At 49.7% G+C, this 25,137-nt stretch overlaps 1 protein-coding gene across 2 annotated transcripts in view; it reads left to right on the forward strand.

Annotated features, from left to right (window-relative positions):
* The window catches only part of BBOF1 (basal body orientation factor 1), a 102,203-nt gene that overhangs the window by 47,729 nt on the left and 29,337 nt on the right, over positions 1 to 25,137 (forward strand). For both annotated transcript variants that reach the window (XM_073586776.1, XM_073586779.1), the window contains 7 exons: positions 5,788 to 5,931; positions 6,013 to 6,093; positions 6,938 to 7,008; positions 20,054 to 20,198; positions 20,579 to 21,072; positions 21,896 to 22,000; positions 23,347 to 23,415. In XM_073586776.1, the coding sequence (XP_073442877.1) occupies positions 5,788 to 5,931; positions 6,013 to 6,093; positions 6,938 to 7,008; positions 20,054 to 20,198; positions 20,579 to 21,072; positions 21,896 to 22,000; positions 23,347 to 23,415 (1,109 nt within the window). The remainder of the gene's footprint in view (positions 1 to 5,787; positions 5,932 to 6,012; positions 6,094 to 6,937; positions 7,009 to 20,053; positions 20,199 to 20,578; positions 21,073 to 21,895; positions 22,001 to 23,346; positions 23,416 to 25,137) is intronic.

Genomic DNA, 25,137 nt, shown 5'->3' on the forward strand with positions numbered 1-25,137 from the left:
AACAGGATCTAGCCTGGCTGAGTAGTAGGCCAGAGGACGGAAACGATCAGCATGTTTCTGTGCCAGCACACCAGAGGCATGTCCTTCAGATTCTGAAACAAAGAGATGAAACGGCTGAGTGTAGTCAGGGAGACCCAGAGCAGGGGCGCTGACAACAGCTTCCTTGAGAGCCAGGAAACAGTCCTTTTGCTGAGCATAGATATACGGATTTTCAGCATGATCCCAGTCCGGTCCTCCAGTCTTGAGGCAATCATACAAAGGTTGCATGAGTCTTGAAGCATCCGGAATCCACTGTCTGCAGTAGGTAATGAGTCCTAAGAAAGACTGCATAGCAGAGTATGTCTTTGGATAAGGGATATCCTCGATTGCATGTTTTCTGTCCTCGGTGAGGTGTCTCGAGCCTTGAGAGATGCAGTGTCCGAGGAAGACGACTTTCTCTTTGCACCACTGGACCTTGGCCTTTGAGACTTTGCAGTTGGCAGAATGAAGAAAAAGGAGCAAGGACTCAGAAGCAGCAAACATATTCTCTTCAGTTCCACAGAGGAGTAGGTCATCAACATACTGGAGAAGCGTGACATGAAGATTCTGTAACACCCACGGATCCAGGGTCATCTTCATAGCATGAGTGAACTGGTTAGGGGAGTTCTGGGCACCCTGTGGTGTCCTGGTCCAGGTCAGCTGAGATCCTTGAAACGTGAAGGCAAATAAAAACTGTGAGTCTTCATGAAGCGGAACACTGAAGAAAGCATTAGCCAGGTCAATAACGGTGAAGAGTGTTGCTGAAGTAGGCACTTGAGAAAGCAAGGTGTTTGGGTTGGGTACCACAGGAGTTTCCAAGATGGTGGCTGAATTGACTGCTCTGAGGTCCTGTACAAGTCTGTACTTCGGAGGGTCTCCAGGAGCTGTCTTCTTCTTCACTGGAAACAGGGGTGTGTTACAGGGTGAAACACATCTGATTAGCACTCCAGAATGTAAGAGGGAGGTAATCTGAACTCCAAGGCTCCGCTCTTGGGCAGCCTTAAGCGGATACTGAGGTAGTCTGGGGTATGGGTGCCCAGGTTTGAGGTGGACTTTTACTGGAGGCACTTTGAGCAGACCCACATCCTCAGGTCCAGTTGACCACAGAGTGGTAGGTAGATTGGGCAAATCCGGGGAAGGTGTCGTTTGCAGAGTCATCATCATCAGAGGGAAAGCCTTAAGGACACAACGATCTTCAGTGCCTTGTTGTGAGGCAGGATCTTGTAATTGCAATTCCATCCCTTGATCACCGAAGATGATGGTAGCGTGAAGCCTTTGAAGGAGGTCAGCTCCTAAAAGGTTGACGGGGCAGGTTTCAGACACCAGAAATTTGGCAAAGACACCAGAGAATGGGCCAGCTGGGACGGGAACAGTGAGTGGTGATGAGGTTTGTTGACCTTCAACTCCAATACATGTGAGGAAATCTGAAGACAGGGAGATTGTAGGAGGCAGCTGAGATGAAGAGATAACAGAGGTGGCCGCCCCAGTGTCCACTAAGAACTTGAGAGGTTGATTGTCCACTTCCAGGGTCACTGTACCACAAGACGAGGAAGTACAGGTGGCGGGAAAAGTGGGCACCGGTTGGCCTGAACTTCATGAGTGTGGAGGAGGAAGAGGTCTCTGAGGGTGCCCCCTGCGAGGACAACTTCTTCTCATATGACCAGGGCTGGCACACTCCCAACACAGAGGTCTCCCTTGGTCATCACGAACTGGTCTGTCCCTGTAGTTTTGGCCCTGGGACCCTCTCGGCCTCAAGCGTGGTGATCCATACCGATCCTGAGCCTGATACACCATAACAGGTACTTCTGAGGCTTCTGCCATATACATGGCTGGTTTCTTCTTGCCTTTGTCCTTCTGTGCTTCCTTCTCTGCTTCCTTTTCTGCTTCTTTTTCTTCCCTTTGAAGCATTTTCTGATAACTCTTCACAACAGTGAGGGCCTGTTTTAGGGGACCATCAGGTAATTCGGGACGAAGCTTCATGACCTTATCCTTCAGTGGATCTTCCAGACCATCAATAAAAGCACGGACCAACAAGGCTGCCTGCGTCTTCACATGAGTTGAATAACCCAAGTCTTCAAACTGCATAGTTAGTCTGGCAGCGTATTTCTCCACAGCTTCACCAGATTCTTGTTGTATATCCTGTATTGATCCTGCTTCGTCACAGAGACGATCCTGGGCCCACTTTGTGAGTTGAGCGATAAACTCCTTTCCAGACTTGAACTTGTTGAGAGGTCCTGCTTTAGTGGGGTCCAATTCCTTCATGATGGTGGGGAGAAAATATTCGGAGGCTTTGATTGAGGTGATGCCTGATAGATCAGACCATGTAGCCCCGTAGATGCTCCTAGTCTGTTCCAGTTTCCTTACATACTGCATGGGAAATTTGTCCGGGTCAGGTAACTTGTTAACAATAGCATCAATTTGTACCGGAGTGAAGGGTTTGTATTTCAGCTTCAGCCCTTCTTCTTCTTCGTCATGTGTCACTGCCTCATCCTTCGGGGCAGTTGGGGGTGCTGTGGGTATTACCTCATCCAGGGGCTTTATACCTGTGTGCATCAGTGGTATCATGTATTCAGCTACCAAGGGCATGATGCCCTCTAATCCGGATTCATGGTAACAGACGATCCTAACTTCTTGTAAATCGAGATCTGGGGTTGATTGGAGACAATTCTTGATGACTTCAACGTGTTCCTTCATACAGGGGCCCAGTGGGTATCCAAAGAGTCCTGAAGATATCAATGGTATAGCCAAAGTTCTACGAGGAAGTGTATCTCTCCCTAGCCGTCCTGCAAAGATAAGCACTGTCTGTAAGGCGGTCTGCAATATTGTACGGCAATGCTCGGGTGTCCTGTAATCATATATAGGGCCTGCAGTGTGTAACACTATATCACAGGGCAAATTCCCTCCCTGGGTGGACATAGCGTCTCCTGGATGCAAGGGGCCATAATTGGTAAGGTAGGCCTGACACTCTTGGGTTATGGCTGGGCCTCCCTTTTTAGCTATCTGTTGGGCCAAACCACCTCTATGCGACAGGGTAGAGTTAGCTGGGTTCACTATGGCTCCTACCTGGTGGGTAACTATGTCCCCATACCCCACTGAGAAAAGAACCTGGGAGCCCTGAGGTGTGATGTAATAGCGTGAATGACAGGGGAACCAGATTTCAGGGTCATGGGGCAACCTAGAGGATTTGTTGAGAGGGGTAGGTAGTGGGCTCCTTCCGGGCCGGGGGGATTCGAACGGACCTAATAGCAGTGGCGGGGCAGGGGGAATTGTAGCAACCTGATTGTCAGAATCTTCTGATCCCTCATCATCTCCGATAGCTTGGCGCCTCATACGCATTACGGACCGGAAAGCCGTACTGCCGGTCAGGGCATCAAGAGTGAAGGGACCTTGACCAGGTGTATTTACAAATATCACAGTGGGTTGCACTGGGAGACTAGGCCCAGAGGCCGGAACAGAAACAGGAACATTAGAGGTGGGAACAGCATCGGTCGGTGCCGGAGGTTTCTCAGGAAGTGGTGGTCCCTGATAGTACTCGCCGGAAAGTGTTACCAGCGGACATAGTGGCTGGGGAGGAATTCCGGGTGCACCAAGATGGCTGCCGGTGGAGGCGTGGCATGCCCCACTTCCGTCCATGGTCTGGGCGGAACCCCAAGGACGGCCCGCCCCACACACACGGCAGGTTTCCACCCAGGTTGGATTCTGCACGCCACAAACAGGACACACCCACGCTTCTGGAGAGCTCGTCTTGTCGCCATTATAGGGCGGTGGTTGGGACTGCATTTTCATCATCAGTGGCACGGCGGCCATTTTACAATCTATAAGATCACAGTTCAAAGGCATTTTATAACCAAACACAGGTTCCGCATTGTCTGATCCTCCTTCCCCATCAATCTCTTTCCATCCTTCATTCTTCAAGCCTCGCGCAACTCGCAGATGAGCTTGTGCTTGTTCTAACAATCCTTTATCTTTCAACATGCCTCGTTTGTTCTCTATGAGATTATGCCACATAGCCGGCTGTAATCTCCCTGACGAGGGCAATCCTACATGCTTATACAATCTCTCAACATTCTTGACTGCCTTCTTGCCTTCCCGTGACGCTACTATTGCCTTGACCTCCACAGCATCCTCATCTAACTTGTGGGGCACAGACTTCTGCTTTAAGATACGCAGCATGACTCTTACAGAATACTATGGTTCTCTGCAGAAAAACCACTGGTAGCGATATCAACACTGATGTTCCACAGTACGGAGCCTCACGTTCGACGTACTAGGAAAAGAGCCTCGCGCTCAATATTTCCTTTCCCTAACCTTGAACAGCAGTGATTAACAGATTATCCTGCCACGATATTCCAACAGTCGGGAGGCGGTCTCCTAGTGAGAGCCCTCCACAGAAATACAGGTGGTCCCTTCTCGGGACGTCTTAATTACCTAGCTGGTACAATATCACAGAGGCTGCGTCTCCTATCCCTTCCTCTAAGTTGCCCCACAATCTGCAACTAGCTCAATTTATCACTCCACTTCACTACTAGACAATAGTCACGGGTAGGGTGGTTAAATGGAGTACAATGACCGGTGGAGGAGGTGTGGTGTACACGAGGACGCGCAGAATGCGACGTCTCTCAGTTGCTGGTTCAGAGCGTGGCACAGGATCGCACTCAGTCTCACCACTCGACCGGTCACCCCTCAGACCCAAGGAGACTACAGACAAACCAATAACGGCTGAGACACTAGCAAGTGTGACACATACAGTGTATATGATCTCACTTACCTTGTTTTGGAGGGTGATCAGTCCTCGAGGTCAGCCACTACAGGTATCATCCACAGACATCCAGGCATGGGTCCAGAGGAGCCTCGGATCACTGTCCACGCCCCACGTTGGGCGCCAAATTGTCGGGGTCGTAAACGACAATAAATCCTCATTCACCAGTCATTCCAAATCATTGTGCGAGCGCAAAACATCTGGTACCAATTAAGAATGACTCAGACACGCAGCTGATTCAGTCTTAGCTAATGTCCCGCATCCACACCTGTCAGGAGCAGTACAACAACTGGCTTTATTTACAAATACACAATACTATATTGAGTGTTAGGGGAAGGCGTGCATTAGGCGGGGTTTATGCAGTATACATCTAGTGTCCAGTCTCTCTCTGATTCGTCAAAAAGTCTCCCGATGGTTACTTCTTCTTCACATTCCTGAGTTATCTTTTTTTAGGAGAAATTAAACTTAACTTAACTCTTTAGACACTGAATTTAAGTGAAAGTGAACACTGGCAGCCATCTTTAATACAGTTACATTTGCATTAGCAAGCAATTAGGAAAAACTTATTGTTTCACAGTATAAAAGTATAAAAGTTATATAAGAAAATATATTTTCACCTTGACAATGTGAAGGTTGGTCCAAATCCCAAGCACTTCAACACCTTCCAAAGGTAGCTCCATTCAATGCTGTCGAGTGCTTGACATGCATCCAACGACACTACCACCCTTCAACCCCTGTTATTTGACAGCAGCTGCAAATTAAGAAAGAGTCTACATATGTTTATTGCTGTAGATCCATTCGGCATTAATCCGGATTGATCGAGGTGGACAAGATCTTGCACCGCACTCGTTAATCGGTTTGCCAGAATTTTTACATCCGCCGTCAGCCGGTGCTTATTACATGGCTGGTAGCTTACATTGCGTGTAATGCTGGGAGTTATTGTCCACTCATACTTTGCTTCGGTGGCCCAATGACCTTACCAATCAGTGAAAATGCTATTCTCTAAACAGGTGGATACATATAAGAAGCAGATTTCGTGTCTGGAGGAGGAATGTTCCCATAGAGCCCATGAGATGCAAGTCATCCAGTCTGAGTTCAGAATGATGAAGGAATTCCGCAGACAAAAAGCAGAACTAGAGCGAGAACTGGACGAGGTTGTACTCCCCCCCCCCCAGCATATGTGTCAGTAGTAGAGGAGGTAGACTCCTATTTAAATTCATGTTCTATCCCTACAGATTAAAGACAGGCTTCTCAGAGCCAAAAAGGATCATGAAAAAGCTCTATCTGCCACGGAAAAGCACTTCATCGAAGAGAAGGTAATGTTCCGTGTGAAAGCAGGTAAACCTTCTCCTAAAGAGGGTCTGTCACTTGCTCAAAATATTACGTTGTTGTTTTTGGGGTTTGCATTTCATCATTCTATTGCAGAGTAAATTGCATTGAATCTTCTGGAGCGCACTATGTGAAATCTATGTAGTGCAACTCGGCGGGACTTTTCCAGAGTCTGCACTCAGGGTATGAAACTTTACCCCTCCCTGCTAGACACTGCCGCGATGTGATGGGCCACACTGCCCTGAGAGCACACTCGAAGGAAACCCCCAGTTGTGTTACAAGCAGAGATTTCACGTATTCAGGGGAATTTGTAGTTATATTCCACGCTGCCGCAAGAAAGGATTCCAGGAGATAGATGTCAAAGATTCACAGTGGCTTATTCAACGCATTTCGGGGGTCTCGTGCCCCCTTCGTCAGGAAATACCACCTGATTACTTCTGGTCGTTGAGGACCTGTGGATCTGCAGCAGCCGCCAGCCTTTATGCTTTCTTTCTTCTTAACCAGGTGAGCAAGTTTCTCGGTGTAATCTCTCCTTGTAACGTGGATAAGACCCTATTGCGCTTTTGTGTCTCCTTTTCTTTGCAACAAGCAGAGATTTAACACACTGCGTTCCAAAAGCAACAGCTCTAAATGACTCTGCAATATATGACATGACTTATTTGCAACGTCTGTAGCAAAAATTGGAGGGAGCTGTCAGGATACAGATGCGGTAAACCTTCCCTGTGCACTGTCCATCATATTCTGCTGGTGCATTCATCTATAGAACATCCCCTTCCTCTGTGTCTGCATTTTCCAGGATCTCATTTGGCTTTCTTTGTCTGTATTCCACAGCAACGTTTGGAGAAGGAGGCAGAGAAGAAGATTCTGCTGCTGGCAGAGGAAGCTCACACTGAGGCCGTCATGTGAGCACTCTGCTGACTATTTATTCCCTTAAAGGGGTTGTCCACTACTAAAGGGTCCAGTGAGAGGTTGAGGTCCCCTCCCAATATTGGAGAGCCCTCCATAAAGAATCTAGTGAAGATAGTATCCATCGGATTTGTTTCTTATTGGGGTGAATAAATTGCCCAGTGTTACCATGGACCCTGCCAGAAGGCCTTTTACAAATATAAATCAAAAATTCTATTAAAAAGTTTACACACAAACAGACAGAATGGGGCTAGAAGATGGAACCTGATGATTCCAACGTCATGTAAAAAGGCCCAGGGTGGGTTTGTCCTTAAAGAGAGTGTCCATAATGAACCAATAATAATCCAGACATTAATAATGCTTAGGGCAAAATTGCATGCAGGAAGTGTCCCCTTAATACATTCATACTAACAATATAAAGCATGGCTGAAATTAGCCCTAATATTGTAGCGGAGACATACCAGTGTACATTATATCCATTATCCAAGCGTCATAAAAACATGGTGATATATACCGGGTGAGTCATAAAGGACGGACGTTTTTAAACTAATCATAAAATCGTTAAATATAAAGGACGGATGTATTTGAAGTGGCTATAACTCACCACCAGGTGGAGGTAGAGATGTGCGGGAGGCGGGGTTATGTTTGTGAGGTGAAAGCATTGTTTTTATTTTAGTTTCAGTTTAAGCTATGGTGCCGTGGACGATAGAACATCGCGTTTTTGCGTACGACAGTTTTGTCAAGAATAATGAGTGTATCACAGCCGTTCAGCGTGAGTTTCGGCGTCATTTCAATATTCACAGAAATCAAGCTGTTCCCGCTCGTAACACTATCCTACGTTGGGTTGAAGCACTCCGTACACGAGGTACACTAATGAACAAACGACCACCGGGGGCTCCACGAACGGCACGTACCCCTGAAAATGTGGAACGCGTCAGGCAAGCCATGCTGCGTAGTCCGAGTCGATCTGCTCGGAAACATTCTTTAGAACTTGCCCTCAGTAATCGTACAGTAAGGCGTATTTTGCATTTAGACCTGCATTTCCACCCCTATAAATTGGCCATTGTGCAACAGTTGGAGCGCGGGGATTACGCAGCGCGACTGAAGTTCGCACATGAGATGGAAGCAATTATTGAGCAAAACGACAACCTTATTTTATTCATGAGTGATGAAGCTCATTTCCATGTCAATGGCATGGTTAATCAGCAGAACTGCCGTTATTGGGCCTATGAAAATCCGAAAGAATTACATGAATGACCGCTGCACAGCCCTAAGGTAACGGTGTGGTGCGCTATGGGCAAATATGGCGTGATCGGTCCGTACTTTTTCGAAGGCGATAATGGCAATACTGTTACCGTGAACTCACAACGTTATATCGCCATGATAAATAACTTCTTTGTTCCTGAGTTACGACGGCAACATATCCCCATCTCTAGTGTGTGGTTTCAACAAGATGGGGCAACGGCCCACACAGCCGGAGCAACAATGAATGTTCTTCGCCCTCTCTTCCCTGGTCGCATCATTTCCAGGTTTGGCGATATTAATTGGCCTCCTAGGTCCCCAGACCTGTCCATGTGCGATTATTACTTATGGGGTCACCTCAAATCACGTGTATACAAGCTTAAGCCTCGATCATTACAAGAACTGAAGGAAGCTATTCGAGTGGAAGTTGCCCAAATCGACAGAGTTCTGTTGGAACGTGTTGATGCCAACTTCCAAGAACGCCTTTGGAAATGCATCACTGATAATGGCCACCACATGGCAGATGTTGTTTTCCACACTTGAATTTGTCAAATGCTATTAGTATACGTAACCAAATCTGTGAATACATTTATATTTAATAAATATTTAACGATTTTATGATTAGTTTAAAAACGTCCGTCCTTTATGACTCACCCGGTATAACTACCTTGTATGTAGTAGAACACCTTCCTGGACGGACCCACCCGGTTCATTGGACTTTTCTTTTACAAATATGTAGTGTCCTTATGGATCGACAAGAGATTCATAGAGTAGGAAGGGGGTATCTTTAGTGAATGCAATTGATACCCCTCTAGAGCCTTTCTGAGAAGATGTAGCATGATACCACTGGTTATAGTAGGCTTTTTCAAAGGAGGGAAGTTTTTCGGCTTGGAAGTGGGTTTCTTGAAGCAATAATATGTCAAAACCTTCTTTTCGGAAATGGGCCAGCATCTGAGATCTCAGAATGGGGAAGTTAAGACTGTGAGCATTGAAGATAGCTATCTTGAATAACTTTAGTTTAGTTTCCATGACTAATGGAATGGTGTTGAGATTGTCTGTCACATAAGGTGACTATTTCGAGCCAGGATGGAAGGGGGAGAAAGGGGGTAAAGAGTGTGACATTTAGAACATGTAAAACATATCTAATTTGTGGTCTCATATGACACTGTATTATAGGGGTGTTCAATAAACATAGGGGGAACAAAATAAGTGTCAAAGGTGTGAGCACTTCTGTGTGGAGATTGTTCCAGTTCAAACAATCACCGTTGGGACAGCTACACAGCAGGTAGAGGGGACCGGCTCCTAACCCCGAGAGAGAATCGGATTAACAAGACTGCAAAACAACCTCCCTAGGGGACTCAAAGACAGGAGATTTGTTAGCGTGGGTGGTCAGCGGGAGCTCCGAGAGTGGACCCTCTGGACCGTGGCACCGAGGGACCCCGGGCGAGCTGCCAGGTGGAACCGACCCCTATACAGGGACCGTTAGGAGCAGGCCCAGGGGTTCGAGTACCACGGTAGCCGGTACCGAGAGGGGCGGCTCAGGATGGACCGGAGTAAGACTGAGACTGGAGTAGGACGGCAGGAGCACTGAAGACAGGACTGGAGTAGGACGGCAGGAACACTGAAGGCAGGACTGGAGTAGGACGGCAGGAACACAAGGCAGGACTGGAGTAGGACGGCAGGAACACTGAAGGCAGGACTGGAGTAGGACGGCAGGAACTGCAGGAGCAGAGTGTGCACGATGGAGCGAGGCCAGAGTGTCAGGAAACACAACGATCAGGCGCCTCCCTCAGGGGGAAGCGGCCTGATATGGCCCCGTCTGGTCAGCCATTGGTCCAAAGGTGCTTCCGGGTCAGGGCACAGCCGGAGCATAAGAAGCAGGAAGGAGGCGCGGCCTATGGCGCATGCGCATAGCATGCAGGGAAGGCATCGGTCGTGGGCCTGTCTCAGGTGACCGCCGCGGCCGTCGGGTGGAGAGAGGCTGCGGCGTGGGAGCGGAGGGCGACTGCGGCGTGGGAGCGGAGGCCGGGTGAGTATGGCGGAGCGGTGTAACAGTACCCCCTCCCCTAAGCCGCCCCCCCCGGAGATTAACAAGAAACCTCTTGAGGATACGGGGAGCATTAATATTCTCCCAAGGCTCCCAGGATCTCTCCTCAGGACCAAAGCCCTTCCAATCAACGAGAAAGAAAGTCCTACCTCTAACCCTTTTCACAGCGAGGATGTCCTGCACTTCAAAAACGTTGTCGGCACCCACCGGCTGAGGACCAAGATCAAGCGAGGAATGGAAACGATTCAGCACCACAGGCTTCAGGAGAGAGACGTGAAAGGTGTTCGGGATCCGGAGCGAAGCAGGCAACCTCAATTTGTAGGCAACTTCGTTAATACGTCCCAGAATTTCAAACGGACCGATGTAGCGTGGACCCAACTTGTAGGAGGGCAGTTTTAGTCGGACGAATTTGGAGGAGAGCCAGACCTTGTCGCCAACACGATACGGAGGAGAATCCAACCTTTTTTTGTCTGCATAGTTCTTCATCTGATCAGCGGATCTCTTGAGTGATGTGTTGGTCTCAGCCCAAATCTTAGAAAATTCCGAGGACAAGGCATTGGCCGCGGGTACCTCAGAGGCAGGGGTTATCGGAAGAGGGACACCAGGATGTCTGCCAAAAACAATGAAAAACGGCCGAAGACTCACCAGCATGGTTGTTATAAGCGAACTCTGCCCAGGGGAGTAAGTTGACCCAATCGTTCTGGTGGGCGTTAGAGAAGTGGCGTAAGTATCCCGTAAGCGTCTGGTTGGTACGCTCTACTTGTCCGTTGGACTGTGGATGGTAGGCCGAGGAGAAGTCGAGGGAAACGTTCATAAGCTTACAAAGCGAACGCCAGAACTTGGAGGTAAACTGAACCCCTCGGTCAGACACAATGCGTCGAGGTAGTCCATGAAGCCTGAAGACTTGATGAATGAAGATCTCGGCCAGCTCTGGCGCTGAGGGAAGACCGGGCAGAGGGATGAAGTGAGCCATCTTGGAAAAACGATCCACCACCACCAGAATGACTGAGCAGCCCGCAGAGCAGGGTAGGTCGGTGATGAAATCCATGGCGATGTTCTCCCAAGGAACCGTAGGGACAGGCAACGGAAGCAACAAGCCAGACGGAGATCTCCGTGGCACCTTGTTCTTTGCACAGGATGGACAAGAAGCCACAAAGTCGAGTACATCTTGGCGAAATGAGGGCCACCAGTAGTGACGTTTGATAAGGTCAAGGGTCTTCTTAGTTCCGGCATGGCCGGCCAGTTTGGAGGAGTGCCCCCATAGAAGAACCTTTTGCTTGAGATTCTCTGGCACAAGCGTCTTGCCAGGCGGAGGAGTAAGCCAGTTCACTGGAGCCACGGTGATGATCCTAGTGGGATCAATGATATGTGACGGTTCCTCCGTGGATTCGTGTGGTTGGAAGACCCTGGACAGGGCGTCGGCTTTGGAATTCTTGTTGCCGGGACGGAATCGGAGCTCGAAATCAAATCGGGCAAAAAATAAAGACCATCTGGCCTGGCGAGGGTTTAGTCTCTGGGCAGACTGGAGATAGGCCAGATTCTTGTGGTCCGAGAAGATGACAAAAGGATGGACAGCTCCTTCCAGGAGGTGGCGCCATTCCTCCAAGGCCAACTTGATGGCCAAAAGTTCCCGGTCACCGATCGAGTAGTTACACTCGGATGGAGAAAAGGCCTTCGAGAAGAAGCCACAAGGGTGCAGGCGACCGGAGGCGGTTCTCTGGGACAGCACCGCCCCGGCACCAGTCGAGGAAGCGTCCACCTCGAGTACAAAAGGTCGATCGCTCTCAGGGCGATGCAGGACCGGAGCCGTGGAGAAAGCCCGTTTTAGGGACAGAAAGGCCTCCTCTGCCTCAGGAGACCAATCCTTGGAAGTAGACCCTTTACGGGTGAGCACAGAAATGGGTCTTGTGATCGCGTAGAAGTGGGAGACAAATTGCCGGTAATAGTTGGCGAACCCGAGGAATCGTTGTATCGCCTTTAATCCGACGGGGCGAGGCCATTTGAGGATGGCAGACAACTTCTCGGGATCCATCCTTAGACCAGCGTCGGAGATAATGTATCCCAGAAATGGCAGAGAGGTCTGTTCGAAGAGACATTTCTCGATCTTTGCATACAGACGGTTCTCCCGAAGACGCTGAAGCACCAGGCGGACACTCTTTCTGTGGGACGAGAGGTCCGGCGAGAAGACGAGGATGTCGTCTAAGTACACGACCACACAGGAGTACAAGAGATCCCGGAAGATCTCGTTGACGAACTCTTGAAAGACTGCAGGAGCATTGCAAAGACCGAAGGGCATGACCAGGTACTCGTAATGGCCATCTCGAGTGTTGAAAGCGGTCTTCCACTCGTCACCTGCACGGATACGGACCAGATTGTAGGCTCCTCTGAGGTCCAGCTTGGTAAAGACCCGAGCCCCTCTGAGACGGTCAAACAGTTCCGGAATGAGTGGAAGAGGGTACCTGTTCTTGATGGTAATCTCATTCAAGCCCCTATAGTCAATGCATGGTCGTAGAGTCCCGTCCTTCTTTTTGACGAAGAAGAACCCGGCTCCCGCGGGCGAAGAGGATTTCCGTATAAAGCCTTTGGCGAGGTTCTCTCGGACGTACTCGGACATGGCGGTGGTCTCCGCGGGAGACAGAGGGTAGATTCTGCCCCTTGGGGGGGTTGAACCAGAAACAAGTTCAATTGGGCAGTCAAACGGCCGGTGTGGAGAGAGGACCTCCGCTTCCTTCTTATCAAAAACATCGGCGTAGGAGCTGTAAGCTGGAGGAAGACCCGGGAGGTCTGGAGGTGACCGTGGAGCGGCCGCCAGGCGGACAGGAGTCAGACAGCGAGCTTGGCACGGGTGCCCCCAGCGGAGTATCTCCCCAGAAGACCAGTCGAGAACAGGCTGATGAGTTCTTAACCATGGAAGACCAAGTAGAATGGCGTGAGAGAGCTTAGGTAAAACGTAAAAGGCTATCTTCTCTCGATGTAAGGCTCCGATTTGCAATTCCACCTCTTCAGTGACCAAGGTGACGGTCACCTGTAGCGGTTTGCCATCCACGGTGGCAATCTGAATTGGGTTAGATAGAGTGACTACAGGAATTTGGTATTTGTCTACCTCTTCCGGCCGAATGAAGTTACCCGCTGAGCCCGAATCCACGTAGGCCACCTCGGAACCACGCCTCCCCCCTGAAACCAAAAGCACAGAAATCGTAAGGGGTTGAGAGGAATCATCATCATCACCTAGGAAGGCCTCTCTTACCTGACCTAGGTGGAGTCGTTTCCCTGTCTCTTAGGACAGGTGCGGATATAGTGTGACGAATGACCGCAATAGAGGCACAGACCTTGTGCCCGTCTCTCTCTCTGATGTAACTCGGCCAACCTGAGATGATCTATCTGCATGGGCTCACCCGAAGAAAGGGAAGAAGATCCGACTGAACGTGAGCTGGCCGACTGAGTGAAAGGAGAAACTGACCTGGAGGAGCGCCTGTCTCTCACTGACTCCCGAGCGCGCTCCAGGAAGCGCAGGTCAATGCGGGTAGCCAGCGAGATAAGGTCCTCTAAGGTGGACGGGGTATCTCGACCAGCGAGTTCATCCTTTATTTTACTAGAAAGACCGCGCCAGAATGCCCCCACCAAAGCTGCGTTATTCCAGCCGAGCTCAGAGGAAATAGTGCGAAAGCGAATAGCGTACTGTCCGACCGTGAGAGAGCCCTGGTGTAAGTTAAAGAGTGACTCAGTGAGAGAGGCTAACCGGCCCGGCTCATCGAAAACCTTACGAAAAGTATCCAGGAAAACCGGGAGACTCGAAACGACCGGGTCGTCACGTTCCCAGAGCGGGTTTACCCAAGAAAGGGCCTCTCCCTCCAGATGGGACATGATGAAGGCCACTTTGGCCCGGTCCGAGGGATATTGCTGCGGCAGCCATTCAAAGTGGAGACTACACTGATTTAAGAACCCCCTACAGAGCTTGGGATCCCCGGTGAAACGAGGCGGCTTGGCGAGGCGGGGCGTCGGAGGAGCAGCAGACGCAGGGGGAGGAGTCGGCACTGCAGCGGCAGCCTGGAGGGCCGACAAGCGACTATCAAAGGAGGCCATGTAGGACAAAATGTGGGTTTGAGTATCTTGCTGCTGACCCAGCTCCTGTTGGAGACTGGCCAGCTGAGTGGCATTTCCAGGATTGGCCACCTGTAAGGCCGACAAACGGGTGTCCATCGACTTCATGATTGACATAATGCGCCCCTGATTCTCCCGTAGGAATAGCAACTCTTTCTGGGTAGCAGCCGTAGTACCGGCGGAGTCCATGGCCTGATCGTACTGTTAGCGTGGGTGGTCAGGAGCGGGAGCTCCGAGAGTGGACCCTCTGGACCGTGGCACCGAGGGACCCCGGGCGAGCTGCCAGGTGGAACCGACCCCTATACAGGGACCGTTAGGAGCAGGCCCAGGGGTTCGAGTACCACGGTAGCCGGTACCGAGAGGGGCGGCTCAGGATGGACTGGAGTAAGACTGAGACTGGAGTAGGACGGCAGGAGCACTGAAGACAGGACTGGAGTAGGACGGCAGGAACACTGAAGGCAGGACTGGAGTAGGACGGCAGGAACACAAGGCAGGACTGGAGTAGGACGGCAGGAACACTGAAGGCAGGACTGGAGTAGGACGGCAGGAACTGCAGGAGCAGAGTGTGCACGATGGAGCGAGGCCAGAGTGTCAGGAAACACAACGATCAGGCGCCTCCCTCAGGGGGAAGCGGCCTGATATGGCCCCGTCTGGTCAGCCATTGGTCCAAAGGTGCTTCCGGGTCAGGGCACAGCCGGAGCATAAGAAGCAGGAAGGAGGCGCGGCCTATGGCGCATGCGCATAGCATGCAGGGAAGGCATCGGTCGCGGGCCTGTCTCAGGTGACCGCCGCGGCCGTCGGGTGGAGAGAGGCTGCGGCGTGGGAGCGGAGGGCGACTGCGGCGTGGGAGCGGAGGCCGGGTGAGTATGGCGGAGCGGTGTAACAAGATTTTACCAACCCCAGACTTCTCAAGGTTGAATCTCGAAAGCTCGATGTTACAGTCAGCCCCGTGCTCTGCCTGGAGATGAGAGTCCACCTTCTGTCAAAGGCCCTACAAGAAAAAGAAACTTAAAGAGAAATAGTAGCTCTTTACAGGGCAAGTCATTTCCAATAAGGCAAGGTTTTGTAATAAAGCCAAGTCAAGTTCTTAAACAGATCAGACTATTGGCTCAACTGGGGTCGCTTACTTGATTAACGGTAGGCTGCTTTGGCATCTTGTGTTTAGAGTGCGGGGATCTGGAAGCATGCACGGTGCTCCACGGTGACAATTGAGATAGGCGGTTCAAAGAAGACGCCATGTGGGAACCTTCCAGATCCGGGTACTCCTAGGTCCTTGCATTCTTCTTTAATTTCAGCCATTGTTCTGGCTTGGATGTGTTTGTTCTTGGTATAAATCATTATACCAAAGGGGTAGAGGCAGCTGTATTGATACTGATTCTGGTGTAGAGCCTCTGTAAAGGGTCTCAACCAACGCCTTCTGATGAGGGTAGTGGATGCCAAGTCTTGGAATATTAGAACTGTTGTATCTTCATAGCTGATAGTATCCGCTTTCCTTGCTCTTTTTAGTATTAGGTCCTTTACACGGAAATCCAGAAGGCGACAGATGACATCTCTCGGGAGGGGGTCTCCAATTTTTGGCCTAGGTCTTGGTGATCTGTGGGCCCTTACTATGTCAATGGTGGGAGGGTCCCCTGTAATCAGTAATTTGGAGAAGATCTCTATCAGAGCTGGAGTAAGGTCTTCTAGTGCTACAGGTTCGGGGAAGCCTTTTAGACGCAAGTTGTTTCGCCGTTCACTATTTTCATGGTCTTCCATGATAGAGTATATTTGGTTAATGTGGCCATTGTGGTATTAGCATGGTGGATAATAGTAAATTGCATGCATTCTAGGGAGTCCACTCTTTGATCTGTGTGGGCAAGATCCTGTTTGATGTCAGATAAATCTTTTACAATGCATTCAATTGCCTTGGAAAGAATCTGCTTCATAAAAGATCTGGAGACAGGTTGTCCTTTAGCAGGCCTGCTCTTTTCTGTGTTATTTCCCCCTCCAAGTCAGAGTCACGTAGTGAGGGCATTTCTGAAGGGGGAAATGACACAGATTTTGACCTGGAAGGTTTGGCGTGTTGTTTTTTGAGAAACTTGTCCACATCTGCTTGGGTGAATGACGTAGATGACCTGGTGGTCGCTCCTGTTGCCTTGTTGCCAGTTTTGACCATATTGAGGTGCTCAGCTTAGCATTAAAAATAATCTGGTGAGGCACACATCACGGGTATGCCTCTGCCCGTGCAGGTCAGGTTGCATAGAGTCCATAGGTCAAATCTCTGGTCCCAATACTTGCTCCCTGCGCTCTAGGAGCTCCTCCACGTTGTGTGACGTCCGTCTGAGAGTCTGGGCTGCAGTAAGGCTAGTTTCACACTAGCATAGGGTGCGCAGACCGTGCGCTGGCCGTGTGCTAGTAGGATTTTTGCGTGCGCTGCGCACTTTCGTAGGTGCGCCGAGCGCAACAAAATGCAACATGGTGCGTTCGGCGCACACCGGCGCACCTCCAAAAGTGTGCAGCGCACGCAAAAATCCTTCTAGCGCACGGCCAGCGCACGGTCTGCGCACCCTATGCTAAAGATAGGGTGCGCAGATCGCATGCAGCCGTGTGCGATAGTAGGATGAATTGACCGGACGGGGCGGGCAGGGGGCGGGGCTTAGCGGCGCCGTGCGCTGCATGTAAAATGTGCTAGTCTGAAACCAGCCTAAGACAGCACCCCGAGCAACCCCAATACCCTTTACCCCTATACAGGGATCTGGATTTACAGCAGAGCCCAGGAGGTAGCTGTCCGAATAAGAGCAGTGGACCAGAGCAGGACGGTTGCCAGAAAGGGGTTAAAAACGGGGCCAAAAGCGTAGTCAGAAATCCAAGTCTAAACTAGGCGGGCAGCAGAGGTACCAAAACGGCAGACAGTAGCAGAGTCAAATCCAGGCCAAGGTCAGAGTCGTAAACCAGGATGGCGGCAGAGGTACAAAATCGTTAGGCAGTCGCAGCGTCAAAAACCAGGCCAAGGTCAGAGTCGTAAACCAGGAGGGCGGCAGAGGTACAAAATCGTCAGGCAGGAGCAGAGTCAGAAATCCAGGTAAAGGTCAGAATCAAAGATCGCAAATAACAAACTAGCACACTGGAGAAACCAAGACTATATCTGGCGGCCTGCAAGACCAGCTCCAAGGTATTTGAGGGATCAGATCATCCCTCACAGGTTCACGGTCTGATGACGTCATTAGGACTGCCCCCAGGACCAGGCCAGATGGTGATGCACCAACCCCTTCATGACCGACAGGAGCGCAGCCTGCAGCCGCCAGATGCCTGCAGAAGAGCCTCCTCCCTGTTAGCAGTACCCACGGGCGGACCACGGCGCCTCCCAGTGGCCGAGGCAGTAACAGCCGTCCCCGAGTTTGACCGTGACATGACAGTCCGGCGCCTCCCAGAGGCCGAGACCGGAATAGCAGAGCTCAGGTCTGACGGCGACGTGCCAGTCTGGTGCCTCCTGGTGGCCGAAGCAGGAACAGCAGTCCCTGTATTCGATGGCGACGTGACACGTTCTTTCTTTGTGAGTGCTGGGGATTTCCCCTTGCTGTACGCGCTTCTCTGACCCTGCACTTTCTGGCACCCGATCCCACCTGTCATAGAGCCGCGGCCTCGCCGACTCCTCTCTGCTCACCCCCACTCACCCCTGGGATTCTGTCACAGCTAGGCTTCCCAGGCAGCCACTGGCACAGGTAACGTAGCGTCTCTCCGGGGTTGGCGATGGGGTTAGTTGTTCGTGGTTCCCGATGCTGACATCGTGTGGCAGGTTCGCTGCTATACTTCCAGCACCCCTGCATTAAAGTATCCTACCTCTCCTGTCAGGTAATAGGAACGGGTGATGTCAGGGAGTGCTCCCATTCAGCTGAACCTCCACTGCGGCCTCAGGGAGAAGGCGTCAAACAAGTGGACAGCTGGAGTCCAGGCTCCGGACTGGTGTGGTAGGCCTCAGTCAGGCTTGGGATGGGTCTTCAGAGTCACAGACCAGGGATGCATTGACAATATACCACACTGAGGGTTCTTATGGGTGGATTGCTGCAACTAGTGCAAAAAGGATGGCTGGGAGATCTCTTTTATTGCAGGATGCAACAGATTAACACTTTTGGGTCAGGAGCTCTTTCACACACGTCTGATGTTAACGACAGCCATCTTGGAAGCCTCCTTTTATGTGGCTGATGAATCGTCTTATGTAGGATGGTTTCCCTCAATTTAATACACGTTGTTACAGGGTTAAGAGATTTGCTCACGGGATTGCCGCTGTTACACCATGGCACAGTTCAAACCAGACAGGTTTGGACCAACTGGCAACAACTATTTTTACTGGTTTCATACAACAAAAAAAAACAAATTCACTAATAACCACTGGTCCTATTACTACATGCACTCCCTCATGTAGTGAGGCCACCCTCTCCCTCAGTGTAGTACACGTACACTCTCCATCTAGTAGCATGGTCACGCTCTCCCTTATGTACTACGTGCCCGCTTTACCTCACATGGAATGGTCACCCTCTCCATCTTTCTAGGGTGTGCACGCTCTCCCCATCAAGGGTATCTAGGATGTGTACGATCAGCAAACCCAGACTATGTGCAAACACTGCAGCCACCAGTCACCCCCCAATATCCAAGAAATACTGCAATGAAGGGCTGAGGGCTGGTCAAGTTATGAACCTGGACATACACATTAGAGAAACGCCTGCCAATCTGCTGTATAAATAGTCTCTGATTAACTCCATCAGCTAATGATGGGAAACTGGGTTAGTTAAAATTAGATTTCAGTCCTTTATGGGGATAATCTGCACAAGAGTCTAGACAATGTGGCGGTCCAACGAGGAATAGGACATAGGAAGGAAAAGGACAGGGGAGCCTGAAGGGGAAGGACAATCAAGAAGATTGGATAAGGACAAAGAAATCTGTAGGAAGACAGAGAGGTCAGGAGGAGCAAGATGAGAGTGAGGTCTGCTTGAGGATGAAGAAAACAAGGGCCTGGAGGATGAAGAAGACAAGGGTCTGGAGGAGGAAGGGGACAGAAGGGTCTGGAGGAGGACAAAGGGGCTTGAAAGAGGAGGAAGACGACAGAAAGGTCTGGAGGAGGAGAAGTAGGACAAAGGGGTCTGGAGCAGGTAGAGATGAGGAGTCTGGAGGAGAAAAAGTAGAACAGAGAGGTCTGTAGTAGATAGAAGAAAAACGGGTCTGGAGCAGGTGGAGCAAAGGAGGGGGTTGGAGAAGGAGGAAGAGGAAACGAGTATGGAAGAGGACAGGCATTTGGAGGCTGAGGATAATAGTACAGGGGTCTAGAGAAGGAAAATGATACAGGGGGTCTGGAGGAAGACAGGACAGATGTCTGAAGGATGACGGGGTTTGGAAGAGGATGAAAAATACATGGGTTTAGAGGAGGAAGAAGACAAAGGGGTATGGAGCAGGTAGAGGAAAGGAGGGGGTCTTGAGGAGGAAGAGGAAATGGGAGTATGTAAGAGGACAGAGGCATCTGGAGGAGGAAGAGGATAATGATACAGAGGTCTGAAGGATGACCGGGGTGATCTGGAGGAGGCAGAGGAGGTCTGGAAGATGATAGCGGGGTCTACAGGAGGTGATAGAGGAGTCTGTATCTTGGTCAGATTTTGTGGTTTGCTCTTTTCACCATTCAGGCAGTTGGGTGATGTCGGAAGATCAGTCTTTACGGAGAATGTGCGTCTGAGGGAAGCCATTTCTTATCATATGAAAGAATCCCATGAGCTCCAGAAAATGCTGCTACAGCTGCAAGAGGAGAGGAAGCAGCTGCATCAGGACAAGGTCAGGACGGCTCTTTTCTGTATTAGCTGTGAGATTTATTCTTGTCTGCATTATCAAGGCGATGGGTGTTTTAGATCTTATATGCCCCCCCCCCGCGTGATTCCATATCACGTGCCAGTTATGGGGTTATTACCTGTACAACCCACCTAAACATTACCGCTGATGAAGTAGCTCTCATCATGAATGTGGTATTGGTTATCTTCAGGGCCTCTTTCAGCAGGGTAAGGTCTGTATTCATTCCATGCCTGAGTTGAGCCTTTTCTACTAGCTGTAGGTTAACTACCCCCCATACATGGCTGTGGCTGGGGTACTGTCATTTATTCAGCTGGTGGAGCTATAGGCTATTTACACACTCTTCAAATCTCTTTTTTCTTGCACAGGAGACCAATCAACAGCTTCTTGAGGAAAAGATCCATGAAGTATCAGAGAGGAATAGCCAGATCCAAGCATTTCAGCTGAGGATCAGGACCTTGGAGCGTGCTCTGGAGAGTAATCAGCAAAAGGAGCCAACCCTGCCTAGGACACAGAAACCACTCCAGCCGACGACAAATCTAGCAGGAAACATGGACCTGCTAATGCTGCACCAAACTCTAGAGCTGAAAGACCGTGAGATGAAGCGGGTGAAGAAGATGGCCCACAACATCCTGCAGGAGAGGACACAAGTAGAACAGTTCTTCCTGGAGGCGATGGAGCATGTGAGGCAGGAGATCAAGTCAAGCAGGAACTATTATCAGAAGGTGGCACAAGTGGCATATCACAGCCAAATGAGGAAGGCAGCGACAGGGGCTGAGCAGTACCCCAAAGTCCGCACCTTTCACAACAAAAAGCACAGCAGCAATGATGTGAGCCATGATCTGATGGCAGCCGATAACTGGTAATGTACTGATATTGAGATGAGAACTGCTTCCCTACACCCAGATCACTCGTCCCTCGGTCATTACATCAGTATGGTGCTACTCTACAGTCAGAATTCATCCCTGGGTACCTGAGGCATCCTTTCCCAAGTCTATGTCAGTCAGAAGCCCCACTTTCAGTCAGCACCTGCCCTCTACGTTTCTAGTCTATCCTGCCCACATTAAACAGCCACATATGCTAGCCATTACACCATACTAGCCTGGTCTTCATTTGTGCCACCTTTTTCTGCTGCGTCTCAGCACTTGGTGAGTCTGTGTAATCATAGCTTGCAACCTCTCAGGATCTAGGCCTCATTAGCAAACTGGCCTGCTTGCTCTTGTCACTTAGGGTAACTGCCTCCCTGGCCTACTCCCTTGGCACCTGGGGCATTCATGCCACCAAAGTCCACTCCTTCTCAGTACCTACCACAACTGTGCCATTCTGCCCTGCTCAATCTCAGCACCTCTGATGACTTTGCCATCCTGACCTACTAGGATGTCTGTGTCACCCTGGTTTACGCCTCAACACCTAGGATGTCTGTGCCACCCTGACCTGCACCCAGGGCATATCCGTCTTCAGAAAACACATGCGTCTTTAAACCTAATGTTACTAAACATACAGGCGATAATGACCCCTACAACGCGCAGGAGTGTGCCAGTGTCTATGACACAACACTCAGTGATACGTCTTTGACACACACACTGATATAATAGCTTTTAAAGACATGGTATAGATCATGTAAACCCTCCACACTCCTCTACGGCTGTATCCCAATCTGATCATGAACTTGGGGTGTTTTATAGGTCACACGTTCAGAGTGGAAGAGTGGATTTTAAAGATCTGACATGGGAGCAAAAGGAGAAAGTTCTTAGATTGCTGTTTGCCAAGATGAATGGCTCGGTCATTGGGTAAGGGTGTCTGTGTGTCCCTTCACTACAGTGATAAAAAAATACCTCATTCAGGTCCTGGTAATTCAGGTGGTAGAATGGTAAATCAGTTCTTAAGTAATCTCAAAGCATGTTCACACATTGCAGACTTGCTGTGGATTTTCCAAAATTTACCCATGTATTTGTGCCTTAAGCATCGTCAATAAGTTGGTGAATACTGTAGTGATGAGCGAACGTGCTCGGATAAGGTGTTATTCAAGCATTCTCAGGTGCTAACAGTATTTTCGGTGTGCTCGAATACTATGTTCCGATCGGCGCAGCTGCATGTCTCTCTACTAGCAAACAGGCAATCCCTGCATGTGTTGCGGCTGACATGCTTTAGCACGATAGAGTGCAACTTTTTTGTATATTATAATCCACCGCCTGTCAGCATCATCCTTCCACCTGTAATTCACCTCCTGTTGGCCTTATCCCTACGACTGTAAACCACCTCCCATCGGCCTCATCCCTCCGCCTGTAATCCACCTTGCGTTGGCTTCAGCCCTCCGCCTGTAATTCACTGCCCGCCGGCCTCAGCCCTCCGCTTGTACTCCATCTCCCGTCAGCCGCAGCCTTTCTACTGTATTCCACCACCCGTTGCCTCATCTCTCCTCCTATAATCCACCGCCCGTTGGCCTCAGCCTTCCGCCTGTAATTCACCGATTGTCCTCAGCCCTCCGCCTGTACTATACCGCCTGTCTGCCTCATCTTTCCACCTGTAATCCACCACCCGTCAACCTCATGCCTCTGCCTGTAATCCAACGCCCGTCGGCCTCAGCCCTCCTACTGTAATCCATCACCTGTCTGCCCATCTCCCCACCTGTAATCCACTTTGCGTTGGCCTCAGCCCTCCTATTGTAATCCACCACCCATCTACCTCATCCCTCCGCGTGTAATCCACCTCCCATCGGTCTCATTCCTCCACCTGTAATCCACTGCCCTGGCTGCCTCATCCCTCCACCAATATTCCAACGCCTGTCGGCCTCATCCCTCCTCCTGTAATCCACCGCCCAGCGGCCTCATCCCTCCGCCTTTAATCCACTATAACAGGTGAATAATAGCAGTTTTTTCATTATTTTAGAACTTTAGCAGCAGTATATATTTTGTGGAGAGTTTACTGGCACTACTTCTGACATACAAACATGGAACTTGTTTGGGGATATGACCCATGATGGTAAATGTCAGGTAGAAGCAGTATCAGACTTTTTCGATTTCATCTAATGCACTAATTATAGTGGACCTACTGGTGTTTGCTCTGTGACTTTTCATCGTCCTATCCTTATACCTGAAAATAACACAGATATATATTTTTTTTTTACAATCACCAGGAAAAGAAGTCCAATGCTAAGTGAAGAGACCCATGAAGATGACATAACTACAGAGGTGCCACATGCAAGGTGAGAGGGTCATTAATCCCTACAGCCAGGACAGACAGGATCACAGCTGCTGAGGAGGAGAAGAAGCAGAAGAGTCTACAGACAGGACAGCCAGGATCACAACTGCTGAGGAGTAGAGGAAGCAAAAGAGTCTTCAGACAGGACAGGCAGGGTACACAGCTGCTGAGGAGGAGAGGAAGCAAAATAGTCTACAGCCAGGACAGGCAGGGATCACAGCTGCTAAGGAGGAGAGGAAGCAAAAAAGTCTACAACCAGGACAGGCAGGATCACAGCTGCTAAGGAGGAGAGGAAGCAAAAGAGTCTACAGCCAGAACAGGCAGGGATCGCAGCTGCTGAGGGGGAGAAGAAGAAAAAGAGTCTACAGTCAGGATCACAGCTGCTGTGGAGAGGAAGCAAAATAATCTACAGCCAGGACAGGCAGGGGCCACAGCTGCCGAGGAGGAGAGGAAGCAAGAGCCTACAGCCAGGATCACAGCTGCTGAGGAGAGGTAGCAAAATAGTCTACAGACAGGACAGCCAGGATCACTACTGCTGAGGAGTAGAGGAAGCAAAAGAGTCTTCAGACAGGACAGGCAGGGTACACAGCTGCTGAGGAGAAGAGGAAGAAAAAGAGTCTACAGCCAGGATCACAGCTGCTGAGGAGAGGAAGCAAAATAGTCTACAGACAGGATAGGCAGGGATCACAGCTGCTGCTTTCTGTAAGGCCTCTTTCACACATCAGTATTTTTGATCAGTATTTCATCAGTATTTGTATGCCAAAACCAGGAGTGTCTCTAAAATAAAGAACATCAGTCTTTCAATTATATTTTTTTCTTGGTAAGTTCCATTCCTGGCTTTGGCATACAAACACTGATGCAAAATACTGACCAAATACTGACGTGTGAATGAGCCTTAAGGAAAATTATTAAAACATTAAGACACCAGTAAAAATAGGGCTGAGTTCTACAAAAATTAATTCCTGTGACCAGTAATAGGCAGCTTAAATAGATGGTACTTTTTACAATCCATTATGTGCTTTACATTTCTCCATCGTTTAAAAGGATAAAATACTCGAATAAATCTACTGAGAATTTTTTTTTTTATTGAAAAGATCGTTCTGTTGGGTGGGAACAGTGTTTTATCACATGTTGCATCCAAAAGCTTCACATTTCTTACACTACAGGTCAGAGGCATATACTGTACACTACTCACAAAAAGGGATATTTGACTTTCGGGCAAAATTTATAGAAAACATACAGTAAAAAGTTTCCACTCCAGTGATATTTTATCCTGACAGTAGGGAGCAGCGATGGTCATTTTCTCATCTCAAACAATGTATTGAAACAAAAGCCACCACCAGTGGTGGTATACCCCAACAATCACTGTTAATGTCTCAATAACTTGTCCTGTGGCCTTAAGCATCAATTACTGCTGACAACAATGTCTCCTGCTTTTCACAAGTGAAGTTATTGTCCGCTGAGGCATCACACTCTTCTTGAAGGACAGCCCTTAGATCATCGAATCCTAGAATGTTAAGGGGGTTTTACACATAGCGATATCGCTAACAATATCGCTATGTGTGATACTTACCTCCGAACGGCTCCCCAGCTGTCCATCTCTGATCACGCGAGATCGCACAGCTCCATTTCTCGTCGGGCGCTTCCTGCTGGCGCCGACGAGCGACGCGCGGACGGAGGACGTCAGGATCGCCGCGTCTGAAAGGTAAGTATCGTCCGCTGTATC

This window comes from Dendrobates tinctorius, unplaced genomic scaffold (genome assembly GCF_039654945.1).
Source record: "Dendrobates tinctorius isolate UK_male_01 unplaced genomic scaffold, ASM3965494v1 ptg000010l, whole genome shotgun sequence".
In the NCBI taxonomy this organism is placed as follows: Eukaryota; Metazoa; Chordata; class Amphibia; order Anura; family Dendrobatidae; genus Dendrobates; species Dendrobates tinctorius.